At 45.9% G+C, this 14,910-nt stretch overlaps 1 protein-coding gene across 1 annotated transcript in view; it reads left to right on the forward strand.

Annotated features, from left to right (window-relative positions):
• Positions 1–3,858: 3,858 nt before the first annotated feature.
• TDRD3 (tudor domain containing 3) overlaps positions 3,859–14,910 on the forward strand; it is a 467,037-nt gene continuing 455,985 nt past the window's right edge. The window contains exon 1 of the mRNA XM_073614239.1: positions 3,859–4,086. Coding sequence (XP_073470340.1) covers positions 4,043–4,086 — 44 coding nt within the window. The 5' untranslated portion in view covers positions 3,859–4,042. The remainder of the gene's footprint in view (positions 4,087–14,910) is intronic.

The following is a 14,910-nucleotide window of genomic DNA, read 5'->3' on the forward strand; positions in this document are numbered from 1 at the left end:
ACATTGTAAATAAGGCATGCTCCTCCTTCGCACAGTTACATTGTAAATAAAGCACACTCCTCCTTCGCACAGTTACATTGTAAATAAAGCACACTCCTCCTTCGAACAGTTACATTGTAAATAAAGCACACTCCTCCTTCGAACAGTTACACTGTAAATAAAGCACGCTCCTCCTTCGCACAGTTACATTGTAAATAAAGCACACTCCTCCTTCGCACAGTTACATTGTAAATAAAGCACACTCCTCCTTTGAACAGTTACATTGTAAATAAAGCACGCTCCTCCTTCGCACAGTTACACTGTAAATTAAGCACGCTCCTCCTTCGCACAGTTACACTGTAAATAAAGCACGCTCCTCCTTCACACAGTTACACTGTAAATAAAGCACGCTCCTCCTTCGCACAGTTACACTGTAAATAAAGCATGCTCCTCCTTTGCACGGTTATATTGTAAATAAAGCACACTCCTCCTTCGCACGTGTAGCACCACCTAGTTATCATGCTAGAGGTTACATTTTTCTATAGAGTAGGAACATTTAGGAAGGTCTAGCTGGTGGCTAAGCCTGTTTGTTTTTATTCAGGGCTGGGTGACTCACAGGTAGCATCACTGTCACCTCCCTCTTCTTTCTAGAAGGTGCTAGAAAGAGAGGAGGAGAGAAGAGGTGGAGCTGCCTGGGTTATTCTGAGGAGCCTTGACCAATCCCTAACTTGGATTGGCAGGCCTTCTTAAATACCCAGGGTCAGCCCAGCTGGGGGGAGTTGTCGGGTGGAAGAGAGCTGGAGTGAGAGACTGTGGAGGCTGTCGGGGGCCCACAGGGAGCTCCCCAGTCTGGGGGGGGCCTTGGGCCTGGGCTTGGGTGCAGCCAGGAGGAGAAGAGATCCTGGAGGAGAGGCACATGAGACAGCGGAAGAGAGCACTGCTAAGAGACTCCAGAGAGGACAGTTGGTCACAGCCAGGAGGGTTGGTGAGTGAAGCACAGTCAGGAGGACTGGGGAGGCACACCTGAGAGAACTGAGAGTTTGCAGTTTGAGATGGGTGCAGAATCAGAAGAGTGGACTGTGGGAGGGCAGTGGAAAGTGGCAGCTGCAGCCAGGAGGGCTGGTAGGGCCTGAAGAGGGTTTACTGGGATCAGTAGCTGAATTGAGGACAGTTAGCACCGGAACTATTTCTACTTCTACTACATCATAGGGGCCCGAGGCCCCACCCGCAAAAGGCAATTCACTGAGGCCTTGCTGAGTTAATGTCAGGCCCAACCATGTGGTGCTAGCCAGTCAGGAATTTGCAGCAAGTGAAGTGCAGGAGGAGTAAGGGAAAGAGGTCTTAAGCAAGAGTTGTGCTGGAGAGAAGACTGGAGTGTATATACAGGAGTGTATATAGTAGTCCCAAGCAAGTTATACTGAATCTTTCTGGGCATCCCATAACTCCCCTTTCCCATCCAAGTTCAATCCACAATAAAAACAAAAAAACAAAGCTTATGGACTGTTCTGTGTCTCTGAGTGCCTGTGAGATGGATGTTGGACTGGGCAGGGTGATGGGCATGGCAACACACGGTTACATTTTAAATAAAGCATGCTCCTCCTTTGCACGGTCACATTGTAAATAAGGCCCCATGCACACGAGACGCTGTTAAATGTGTGTTCAGAGGCAGTTGGACACTTTTTTTAACTGCCCCTGAACTCATTCAATGTTATCCTATGTGTCCATGTACACAGTCTTGTTTTTTGGCGTTTTTAGGCAGTTGCGTTTAATTTCGTTTTTCCAGAAGCAAAAAAAATTGGTTCAGACGCAAACGTTTTCCACACTTCAGACGCCAAACGCGGCTAAACGCTGGTACCTCATTTAGCCGCGTTTGCGTTTATAAGTGTTTTTAAAAGGTGCCCTATTTTTTGTACATTACAAATCTCAAAAATGATGGCAAATGATGAAAAACCATTAAAAAAATATTTTAAACCATTGTAATTGCTTGCAATGATTCATAGACCATTTATATACCCTAATGAGCCCATGATACAATCCACTTATGGCAGGTGACGTGGCAAATGACAATCCGCAACTTGTGGCAGGTGACATGGCAAATGACAATCCCCAACTTGTGGCAGGTGATGTGGCAAGTGACATGCTAAATACAAGTACACTGCTGCTCTCTCAGCTGCTGCTACTCACTCTGGTCTCACAAAATGGCTGAAAGAGTTAAATAATACTGTTTTTTGAGCTTGGGGAGGGTCTTGATGTTATCTTAACTAAACGCTTCTAGACGCAAACGGTAAAACGCGGCTAAACGCGGCATGCAAAGGCGGCAAAATGGGTGTTTCTAAATGCCGGTTTCAGCTTTTAAAAACATGCTTTCAGCAGATTTTGCACCGGTGTTTCGTGTGCATGGGGCCTAAAGCACACTCCTCCTTCGCATGGTTATATTGTAAATAAAGCACGCTCCTCCTTCGCATTGTAACATTGTAAATAAAGCACGCTCCTCCTTCGCACAGTTACATTGTAAATAAAGCACACGCCTCATTTGCTGGGTTACATTGTAAATAAAGCACACTCCTCCTTCACACGTTACACTGTAACTAAAGCACGCTCCTCCTTTGCACGGTTACTTTGTAAATAAAGCACACTCCTCCTTTGCACGGTTACTTTGTAAATAAAGCACACTCCAACTTTGCACGGTTACTTTGTAAATAAAGCACGTTCCTCTTTTGCATAGTTACTTTGTAAATTAGGCACGCTCCAACTTTGCACGGTTACTTTGTAAATAAAGCACGCTCCTCCTTTGCACGGTTACTTTGTAAATAAAGCACACTCCAACTTTGCACGGTTACTTTGTAAATAAAGCATGCTCCTCCTTTGCGCGGTTACTTTGTAAATAAAGCACGCTCCTCCTTTGCGCGGTTACTTTGTAAATAAAGCATGCTCCTCTTTTGCACAGTTACTTTGTAAATAAAGCACGCTCCTCCTTTGCGTGGTTACTTTGTAAATAAAGCACGCTCCTCCTTTGCGCAGTTACTTTGTAAATAAAGCACGCTCCTCCTTTGCACGGTTACTTTGTAAATAAAGCACGCTCCTCCTTTGCGCGGTTACTTTGTAAATAAAGCACGCTCCTCCTTTGCGCGGTTACTTTGTAAATAAAGCACGCTCCTCCTTTGCACGGTTACTTTGCAAATAAAGCACGCTCCTCCTTTGCGCGGTTACTTTGTAAATAAAGCACGCTCCTCCTTTGCGGGGTTACTTTGTAAATAAAGCACGCTCCTCCTTTGCGTGGTTACTTTGCAAATAAAGCACGCTCCTCCTTTGCGCAGTTACTTTGTAAATAAAGCACACTCCTCCTTTGCGCGGTTACTTTGTAAATAAAGCACGCTCCTCCTTTGCGCGGTTACTTTGTAAATAAAGCACACTCCTCCTTTGCGCGGTTACTTTGTAAATAAAGCACGCTCCTCCTTTGCGCGGTTACTTTGTAAATAAAGCACACTCCTCCTTTGCGCGATTACTTTGTAAATAAAGCACACTCCTCCTTTGCACGGTTACTTTGTAAATAAAGCATGCTCCTCCTTTGCACGGTTACATTGTATAAAACACAGTTTTATGAAGTTTTTTTTTTTTTTTAGCTGTGGGGGACAGAGCATAGGGAAACCCGCTGAGATTTTCAGCAGCAACGGTAACAGAGTTATCTGTGAAATGGCTTTATTCCATAAATGCTGCAAACCCCTCATAACAACTAACCACTCTTTACACTGACTTTCTGCAGTCCTGGCGCCTTTCCCATACATGTCATGACCACTCTGGCTTCCCATGCCCTCAGTCGCTGCTTTGGCGTCACCCGTTCTCCAATGATTGGCCAGCTGTCGCAAAGCCGGTGAGCTCCTATTGGCTAGTGGAGTTTGTTACCCTTTGTTGTACTCCGTGTCATAAAACGGCGCCGTGTGCGAGCAGATGAGGTGTCAGTACACCCGGACAGCCGTTAATTAATGAAGATTTTAATGAGTAGAGTTGCAGAATCTGCAGTGTGACCGGTGAGAAGTGACTGGGCAGAGAGGAAGGGCACACCATGGCAGAAGTGACGTGTTCCTCCATGTGTGAGAAGGAGGGATGGTAAGATGCGGCCTCATGCACACACACATGTCTGTGTACAGTCCATGGCTTGTTGTTGTATGTGTGAGAGACACATGATTGGGGGGGGGCAGAGCTGACCAAGTGGGACCTATCAGAGGACCTGACTGTGTGTAGGAGAAATGAATGGCACTGCTTTGTCTTCTAGAGAGTTAGTTCCTCTCAGACAGCCCCTGCTCATGGGGGGTCATGGATAATAACCAGAGCACCTCGTTTTCTGGATGCCTCTCCCATTCACTCTTATTCTCTCCTTCCCTGCTACTACTTTAACCACTTCAATACTGGGAACTTTTCCCCCCTTCCTGCCCAGGCCAATTTTCAGCTTTCAGCGCTGTCGCACTTTCACAAGTCATGCACGGTCATGCTACACTGTACCCATATGACATTTCTATTCTATCTATCTTTTTTTTTTTTTTTTTTGTTTCTTCACACAAAGCTTTCTTTTGGTGGTATTTAACCACTTTCGAACCGGATTTACTCCTTTAATGACCAGGCCATTTTTTGCGATACAGAACTGCGTCGCTTTAACTAACAATTGCGCGGTCGTGCGACATTGTACCCAAGCAATATTTATGCCCCCCACAAATAGAGCTTTCTTTTGGTGGTATTTGATCACTTCTGCGGTTTTTATTTTTTGCGCTATAAGTAAAGTGTGACAATTTTGAAAAAAAAAACAGAAAACGATTTTTTTACTTTTTGCTATAATACACATCCAAAAAAAAAAAAAAACATTTCTTCATCAGTTTAGGCCTATATGTATTCTTCTACATATTTTTGGTTAAAAAAAAAAAAAAAAAAAAAATCGCAATAAGCGTATATTGATTGGTTTGCACAAAAGTTATAGCGTCTACAAAATAAGGGATTTATGGAATTCATTTTTTCAGTAATGGCGGAGATCTGCGATTTTTGGCGGGACTGCGACATTGCGGCAGACAGATCGGACACTTTTGACACTTTTTCTTGGGACCATTGACATTTTATACGGCGATCAGAGCTTAAAATAGCCACTGATTACTGTATAAATGTCACTGGCAGGGAAGTGTTCCCAACTGGAGGCAGTGTACTGACTGGAGGAGAGAGATCACTGTTCCTGATCACTACGAACAGTGGATCTCTCTCTACTCCCCTGTCAGAACAGGGATCTGTCTGTATACATTGACAGATACTTGTTCTGGCTCTGAGGAGCGATCGCGGGTTGCGGCAGACATCGCGGCCGCTGGTCACGCACATCTGCTCTGGCGTCATGCCGCGCGCTCCCCCTATCACTCTTAAAGTGGCGAGTGTACACCTATGGCAATTCGTGCAGCTATACTAACCTGCCGCAGTATAATGATGGCAGCTGGTCGACAAGCGGTTAAGCACCAATTTTTTTTTTTTTTTTGCTAAACATAAAAAGACAGAAAATTTTGAAAAAAAACCCAACACTTTTCCTTAGTTTCTGTTATAAAATTTAGCAAAATAAGTCATTTTTCTTCTTCACTGAGCTGCACTGATGTGGATGCGCCGATGAGGCTGCACTGGTGGGCTGCATTGATGGCACTGGTGAGGCTGCATTGATGATTAGTGCCCTGATTATTTGTGTGCATGTCCCTTGTCAGGTTTGCTGGTTACCGGCTCTCTTCTCCTCACACTGTGACAGCACACAAGGAAAGTACTGCTGATAACCGGCAATTCTGCTTACACTGTGATTGGACACAGCTGGTCATGTGGTACAGGGCCACTGTGATTGGCACGATCACAGAGTGCACCGGATGTGCACCCAAGGGGCATGGTTTTGTGAGAGGATGTCCATGGATGCCTTCCTGGAACTTTAAGTCATAGGGACTTGCTTGTCATTTAACATTTTCATTCCCAGTGACATCATGAAATCCTTGGAAAAGAATGCTCCTATCTGGTGCCGAGAGGAACACTTTATCTCTTGCTGCACATCATATCTGTGTGGGGAAAGAAAACTAAATCTCTAGTTATGCAAAGGGAAATGCAGGAAGTCACACAGCGTGTGCATTGAACCGGAAGAGGAGTGGAGGGCAGAGTTGGTCCTGAGGGCTGTATCTTAGGCATGCCCACATATCCAGTCGCAGTTACATACACATTGCGGACGGCTCAGGCTGAGATCCGAAGACTCCTAAGTGTGCCCACTATAGCAAGCGGTGACGTAGTTATGCTACCACTCGCCGTAAAGAACTACAGCGGTGCAGACACAAGACCGATGGCCATGGGGATACACAGTGGGGAAAAAAACAAGCAGCGTATTGTATTAAGGTATGAACCCCCCCCCGCCTGCCAGCTGCAAACATGTTTTGCCTGGAGTTCTGCTTTTAAGGGTGCAGGTAGTGAGGCTGGATGCTGCCTCCAGCTTGGATGCACATGGGATTAAATGCCTAGTGCTCCAGTAGCGATACGGGAAAACTGACAGCAATAAAACCTGCCAGGTGTTCTAATTCCTTGGCACTCTTATCTAAAAAAGAAAAAAAAAAGTTTTGCCTTCAAGTAGAACTATAGGCAAAACATTTATGTTCATTTTGGATAGAGTAGTAGTGGGTTAGAACACCTGTCTCCCCCCACCATCTGTGTCTCATTGCGAAGATTTCCCTTCACTTCCTGCCCCATAGCTGAACAGGAAGTGAGAGGAAATTCCTGCAAATTAAGGGAATTCCTTGGGGACCCCAGGTCACCAGAACTAGTATCCCCGTTGGAAGATTTCCCCTTCATTACTTTTCTGGGGACAACCCAAAATTTTGTGTTTTTCCTCTTACTTTCAATGATAATGGTGAACCTCCCTAATAGAGGCACAGACAGCAATTACAACTGGGGGTTCTAATCGCTCTACACCCTGTCCAAAACTAAAAACAAAGTTTTGCCTTTTAGTTTCAGTTATACTGTAAAGTGTAAGTTCACCTTTTCACAAAAAAATGAAAAGATAAACCAACACTGTACACCCCTAACCCACCCATATCCCCAACCCCCGGTACCTGCTGCACCAATCTTCATGGATGATTAACTTTCATTGCTTGCACAGAAAGCTGCTGTCTTCTTCTTCTTGCCTTAAAGGATAGGTTCATCTTTAGCATCATTTTACATGTTGCTAAGCAACAGCCCCCCTAAGACAGGGGGCAAGGGGTTCCCCTCTCCGCTCAGCTGCTGTCACATTTGAAGTTGCCATCGCTGTGGGGGGCGTCATTCGCTTACAGAATTCGTTCAAATTCCTTCTGTCACCTTTAAAGATGGACTTGTATTTCTGATCAGCATCCTCATAGTCCATTGACAGCTCAGCAACTGACATCCTGTACAGGGGTACGGGCAGAGAGCTGTAGGAAGTGTCTGCAGGAGCCTGACATTGCACCTGTGATCCTGATCACAGGTGCAATACTTTGCATGCTGTGGTGTAAAATAAATAAATAACTGCACTTTTTTAAACGTGCACTTATTATTATTTTAACAGGTAAACGTAACCTATAATGATGCGTGGATGGTTTAGAACGATCTGTTCTGTCCCAGAAAAAGATCCCTGGACCCCTGCATCAGCAGTGAAAGCTAATGATCCATGGTAGTAAGTGCAGCAGGGACTGGGGGGTGGGGAGAGTTTAAAAAGGCAAGTATACTTATTTAAAAGGTCACCTCCCTCCCCTGCCCTTATTAACCGCTTGCAAACCCGCCGCAGTAAATATACTGTGGATGGGTGTCTTGTGCAGGCACCGTAACGTACCTGTATAGCGTGGCTTTCTTCCGGGTTCAGGGCACGCGCGCTCCCACCCGCTGGCTCTGCTGTCATGAACACTGCGGGAGTATGTCGTCCGATCCCAGCCAGTAATTCATCGCTGGGACCTGCTGATCAGTTGTGTCAAATCACAGCCCAGAGCCCTGTGTTGACAATCCACAGAGCGCTCTGTACAGAGGGAACAATCTCTCTGTTTCTTATTCCTGTAAAGCAGGGATAAGAAAAAGAGATTTTTAGTGAACAATCAGCACATATTACACCAGTGGTTCTCAACTCCTGTCCTCAGGACCCACTAACAGGCCAGATTTTAAGTATTACCTTGGGGAGGTGCATACTAGAATACTACAACCACTGAGCAGCAAATGCTATCACCTGTGATGTATTTCAGTTACCTTACAAACCTGACCTGTAAGACCCCTTTCACACTGGAGGCGTTTGTCAGGCACTTTAGCGCTAAAAATAGCGCCTGAAAAATGCCTCATCAGCAATCCCAGTGTGAAAGCCCGAGTGCTTTCACACTGGGACGCTGCGCTGGCAGGATGTCATAAAAAGTCCTGCAAGCAGCTTCTTTGAGGCGCTAAAGCGCCCCTGCCCATTGAAATCAATGGGCAGCGCCGCTTTGCGGGCGCTTTTAACCCTTCGGCCGCTAGTGGGGGTTGAAAGCGCCCCGCTAGCGGCCGAAAAACGCCTCTAAAATTATGGTAAAGTGCCGCTAAAACTAGCAGCGCTTTACCGCTGACACCCCGCGTTTTCAGTGTGAAAGGGCTCTTACTGGGTCCTGAGGACAGGAGTTGAGAACCAACGCATTACGCATTGTTAGGCACACATTTATCCCCTTGATCGCCCTAGATGTTAACCCAGCCAGTGTGATTGGTACAGTGACAGACAGACAGTGTACAGTATTGGCACTGATCACTGTATTAGCGTCATTGTCAGTCAGTTCCCACAAAGTGTCAAATTGTCCGCCGCATTATCACAGTCCCACTATAATTCGCTGATCACCGGCATTACTAGTATATAAAAATACATCAATAAAAGTATATTCAGCATAGTTTGTAGATGCTATAACTTTCACGCAAACCAGTTAATATACACTTATTGGAATTTTTATTTCGCCAAAGACATGTAGCAGAATACATTTTGGCCAAAATTTATGAAGAAATGTGATATAAAAAATAAATAAATTATTGAATACCTTATTTATAGCAGAAAATAAATATAGTTTTTTATTTATTTTTTTTTTCAAAATGTTTGTTTTTTTCCATTTTTATATAAAAAAAAAAAAAAAATAACCCAGTGGTGATCAAATACCACCAAAAGAAAGCTCTATTTGTGTGAAAACATTATATAAATTGAATTTGCGTACAGTGTTGCATGACTTGTGCAATTGTCAGTTAAAGTAATACAGTGCTGAATAGAAACAATGGCCTCGTCATAAAGGGGGTAAAATCTTTTGGATCTCAAGTGGCTAAATGACAGCCTGTGCTTGTTTGAAAAGAGTAACTACTACCTGTGTGTATTACATTGGCCAACCTCTGTATACACTATGAATGCTCTCCCAATAGGGGGATAGGAATTAACGTCAGTGGCTGCAGTGTGTTCTCTTGTATGGGGAATATGTTCTGGGCTGTACAGCCTTTTTCTCAATCCAGCAGTAGGGTATAGCTTGCTGGGAGTCCAATGCACTTTTTAATGTCCATTTGAACATATAAATCCATCTTGAAAATTACATCAGAATTTAAAAATGCCAGGGCCTGAAAATAGGTTTCTTAAGCCTAGTACACACGGGCTGAATGTCTGGTAGCATCGGCCAGTTCAATAAAAACCAGCTGACATTAGGCCGTGTGTACTGCAGTCGGTCCGACAGAAGCCGGACATTTGGCTGGCTCCTGTCGGAGGGGCATGACTGAAAAATATCTGCCATTCCGCTCCCGATCAGCGCTCCCAGTCAATGACGGAGAGCGCCCACCGGAGTGTTGGGGTGGGGGCATCCCCCGCATTCCCCTGTCAGAACACAATAGAACAGCAGGGGAGATCACTGTACAAACATCGGATTCTTAGTACAGTGGCTTCGACCTGAGCTGTCACTCGGTGGGTTGAATGAAGAAAAAAATTGCAGTGTGTAGGAGGCTTTAGAGGCCAAGCTTGCTTATCTCCCACAACTATTGAGACTGCTACATGATTACATTTGTGGACTTTGTGTAAGCATGGAGATGACGCATGATATATATTTGGCCACAAAATGCTTTGATACATGTGCCATTTCTGCATGTTTTTTCAGCTAGCTACAGGCTTGCTGCAAAGCAAATCTTAACCGTATCTTAACTGTAATGTATACAGTCATGTCAGGGCTTGACACATTTGCTTTGAATCTAGGAGCCAGCTAACAAAGTTAGGAGCAAGTGTTTTTTTTTTTTTTTTTAGCATAGCGTGAGTAGGCAAGTAATTTTGTGAGGTGAAGGGTGCAGATTGCAGGACATGGGGTGAAGGGTACAGTGTGCAGATCGCAGGAGATGTGATGTAGGGTGCAGAACATGGGACACAGGAGAGGGGTGCAGGACATAGGGTGCAGAAGGGCGAAGCACATGCGGTGTAGACCACAGGACATGGGGTGCAAGAGAAGCGTACAGGACATAGAGTGCAGGGTGTAGGACAGTATTGCAATCCCTTACTCCCCTTGTGTCCTCCTGCATGTCCTGTGTATCTTCCCCAGCAGAGAGCAGAGTGGACACAGAGGGCAGCTTGTGTGCATAAAACATGTCCCTCCCTGGCTGTCTCCTTAGCTGGCTGCTTTTTGGGCTTTCCCTGTTTACTGCTGTAAGGCCACTATAGTCCTATTTCTCAACATCTTGTGGGGTGCTGCCGGAGGGCTCTGCTGGAACACAGGCCACGGTAGGTGGAAGCAGGAGCCGATGCTGACAGTAATGCAGCTGTGGAAAGGAGAAAGATGGGGAGCTCAGTGAGGTGCGTCCTCTCATGCTGTGCTTGGCCACTGTCCTGTTCCCCTGCCCAGTCTGCCCCTGATTTCACAGGTCGGGGGGCTGCCTCCTTTGCTCCCCCTCATCCTCCCGCCAAGCCCCACTTCGAGCCATTGATTAAACAATTCCGCATATGAAGTCTCGTGCCTTGTGATGAAACGCATACCGAGCTGTAACATGTGAGGTCAAAGCATTGAGGTGAGCGTACACCTGGTGGAGGTTTTCTGAGCACAGAGTGTATTAAAGAACACAAAGGTGGAATCTGTCCTAGGGATAACACTTCTAGAAATCTATTGTATCTTATGGATTTACAAAGGACTGTTTTCAGTGTTTTTTTTTTTTTTTTTTTCTCATGGTTTGAGGACACTAATATACTATATACAGGGGGTCCCCTAGTTACAAACATCCGACTTACAAACGACTCCTACTTACAAACGGAGGGAAACAACAGGAAGTGAGATGAAATCTACCCCTAGGAAGGGAAATTCACTCCTGTAAGAGTTATTATGGGAAAAAGGTGTCCCCACTGACGCTTTATCACCAATCCTTGTTTCCGCAACAACCCAAAATCTTCAAAATCCAATTCTCATTGGGACAGAAAGTGAGGTGAAATCTTCTGAACAGGAGCACAGACAGCAAAACAAATGTTACAGGGGTGTTAACCCTTCCCTATGCTACCCAAAAAGCTTCAAACTGTTTTTTTTTGGCTGAAATTACACTTGACCTGTTCTGACTTACAAACAGATTCAACTTAAGAACAAACCTACAGTCCCTATCTTGTTTGTAACCCGGGGACCGCCTGTATACTTGTATGTGTTGTAGCAGAGCGTCCCAGCGAGAGCGCGAGGAAACGTCCTGTTGGGTTTATACGTCTCCCAGGCTCCTCTCATACACATTCAGGGATCTCTGATCTTGGTCCTCTCCCCCAGGCCAATTTCAACTCGCCTGTGACAGCCAGTGCTCTCTGCCTGGGAAACACAGACAACACCGGTCTGTGAGAGCAAAAGGTTGGTAAAAAGCTGTTAAGCTGTATCTGTGGTAGATGACAAGCTGTAGGCTTGCTCCGCCTGGTAGTTGGGGTCTGTATATATTGTATAGTTAGTGCCGAGACACAGCTAGGTTTTTGTTTGTTTTCTGAAACACTGTACAGCACTGTATATAGACTTGTATATATCACCAAAGACCGCACTGTTTGTCACTACCTCACTGGATTTGGTATCTGTGCATGAAAGACTGCTTATCCCAGGGAGCTTTGTACTGCCTGCCTGTCCCCCAGGTTACTGTGCGCATGGTTTTTCCCCTAATCGTCTTTCAGGACAGCCACCTGAGAGACCTTGGCTCCTCCCCTCTGTAGGAAACACCTGCGCCAGCTTTCTTATAAATTTCCTCCTCCCCTGCTGGCTCCTCAGTTATGTGTTTCCTCCAGAGGGGAGACACCACAGGAACCAAGCCAGGATAGTCAGGAGGCTCAGGCAGTTGTCCTATAAAGGAGCAGAGGCTCTTTGGGCAGTCCAGGCAACCAACTAACCTGGAGGAGGATTGTCACCCCCACATCACTGAGTGCAGTGGAGGTCGGAGGGGCTCCCTTTTCAATAGCCGAGAGCGGTAGCAGGAGGTGCAGGCCCAGCCGTCCCATACCCTCAAGCAGCGTGTAAGCACTGGCTGTGTAATCACGCCGGGTATTGGGACCGCACGGCGCCTGTGACGAGTGACGTCATGTCTGGCGGAGGGGCGTGCACTTCCGGGTTCGCGGCTTCCGGTTCCGGCCGCGAATCATGAAAAGGAGTCAGGCATGGGCTGGAGAGGAGTCGCACATGCTGTAGAGACAGCAAAGGCTCCGGTGGTGACACCAAAATGTCGGACGCAGAAGGTAGAGACCGGACTGCAGCTCCAGCAGAGACCAGCTCCAGCCTTGTTAAGGTAAGGGGGACCTAGGGTGGAACTTCCCTGGCCTGACCCACCATGCCCCCCCACCGGGATTCATCCAGCAAAATAGAGGGGGGGGTGGGTAAAGTGCCCTCTGGTGTCAGAGGGTGGTTCATGGGGCCCCTGGTGAGGTAAACCCACATGAAAAACGCTGTGCACCTGCAATTTTGCAGGAGAAAGATTATGGTAGTGTTAACCTGTGGGGTTTTGTCTTTTATTTTATTTCAGAAAACAGACAAAGCCAGGCCCTCTCACAACTCAAAGAGGAGGTGCCCTTCCTGTAAAAATACACTTAAAGATTCCTGGGGGAAAGCATTGTGTAAAGAATGTATTAGCAAACTGGTGCAGGAACATTCCACTGAGCAGGGCAGTGATTTAGCAGCTTCTGTTAAGGAATTATCAAGTACATTTGAATCCTTTAAAACCTTCTTTGAAGGGTTTCAGATCCCACAGCTGCAGACTGCCCCTTCCACAGTATAAACAAAACTACCAAAAGTACAAGCACTACCTTCTACTAGTGCAGGCACTGCATCAGCCCCTAGGGAGGAGGCAGACGAGGAGCCTGACAGCGCAGCGTCTGGCTACCAAGAATCAGAGGGAGAGACCCTGGAAGGGGATTCCAGAAAACTCTCCCGGTACAAACTCTCATTAGAAGAAGTTGACCATCTGCTGGGAGCCATTCATACCACATTAGGTATACAAACTGAGAAAAAACCTTTATCCCTACATGATCAAATGTATGTGGGTTTAGGGGAACAGGAAAAGAAAAATGTTCCCGTTCATGACGTCTTAGTGGAGGCAATTAAAAAAGAGTGGCAAGAACCAGAAAGAAAGCCATTCTTTTCGAAAGCCTTAAAGAGACGGTTTCCATTTTCAGATGACAAATCATCAATATGGAATAAAACCCCGAAGCTAGATGCGGCGTTCTCACAAGTATCGAGACATACGGATCTAGCTTTTGAGGACATGGGGGTCTTATCTGAAGCAATGGATAAGAGGATGGACTCCCTGTTATGAAAGTCATGGGACTCCACAGTGGGAAGCCTAAAGCCAGCCATGGCAGTCACGGTAGTGGCCAGAAATGTTGAGTTCTGGTTGAACCAGATTCAAGCGCACATCGAGGAAGGAACTGCAAAAGAGCATATTTTATCCTCTTTTCCCACTCTTCTGCGAGGCATCGCGTATATCGCAGATGCATCAGCAGAACTGGTACGCATGGCAGCCAGATCTTCGGCACTAACCAACTCCACACGGAGGGCCCTTTGGCTAAAAACATGGCAGGGTGATTGCGCATCTAAAGCCAAACTTTGCGGGATTCCCTTCTCAGGGGACCTGCTGTTTGGGCCAGGGTTAGAAGAAGTGCTGGACCGTACAGCGGATAAAAAGAAGGCGTTTCCGCTGAAACGGAAAGCAACCTGGAGTCAGCCATACCAGAATAAAAGGAAGCAGAGAGGGGACACAAAATCCCGTTTCTCTACACCCAAGGCAGAAAACCAGAAAAGACCTTGGGTCCAGAGAGGGAAAGGCAAGGGAGGAGCGATTTTTCGTCCTCCTGAACAAACCAAAAATAAACAATGACAAAGTAGTCCCAGTGGGAGGAAGACTGGGGGCCTTCCTCCCGCAGTGGGAAGAGATATCCTCCAGTCAGTTTATTTTAAGAACAATAAAAGAGGGGTATTACCTGGAATTTTCAAGTTCACCCCCAAACAGATTTTACACCACCAGGCTTCCAAAAAACAGAGGGAAAGCCAGAGGGTTAATGAGTGCCATAACGGATCTCCGAAAGCAAGGTGTAATAATCCAGGTCCCAAGAGAAGAAAAAGGGCAGGGTTTTTACTCCCATATATTCGGAGTACAAAAACCCTCGGGAAAGGTCAGACCAATCCTCAACCTCAAACCCTTAAATCTATCCATAACTTACAAAAGATTCAGAATGGATTCCATATACTCAGTGAAGGCCCTGTTACCACCAAACTGTTATATGGTCTCCCTGGATTTAAAAGATGCGTACCTGCACATACCCATACACCAAAATTGCCAGAAGTTTCTAAGACTAGCAATAGAAACAGAGAAAGAAACCCTACACCTTCAATTCCGAGCTCTACCCTTCGGCCTCTCTTCCTCACCGAGAATTTTTACAAAAATTCTGGCAGAAGCTCTGGCACCATTGCGACTAAAAGGCAT

The sequence above is a fragment of the Aquarana catesbeiana genome, linkage group LG02, assembly GCF_042186555.1.
Source record: "Aquarana catesbeiana isolate 2022-GZ linkage group LG02, ASM4218655v1, whole genome shotgun sequence".
NCBI classification, from domain to species: Eukaryota; Metazoa; Chordata; class Amphibia; order Anura; family Ranidae; genus Aquarana; species Aquarana catesbeiana.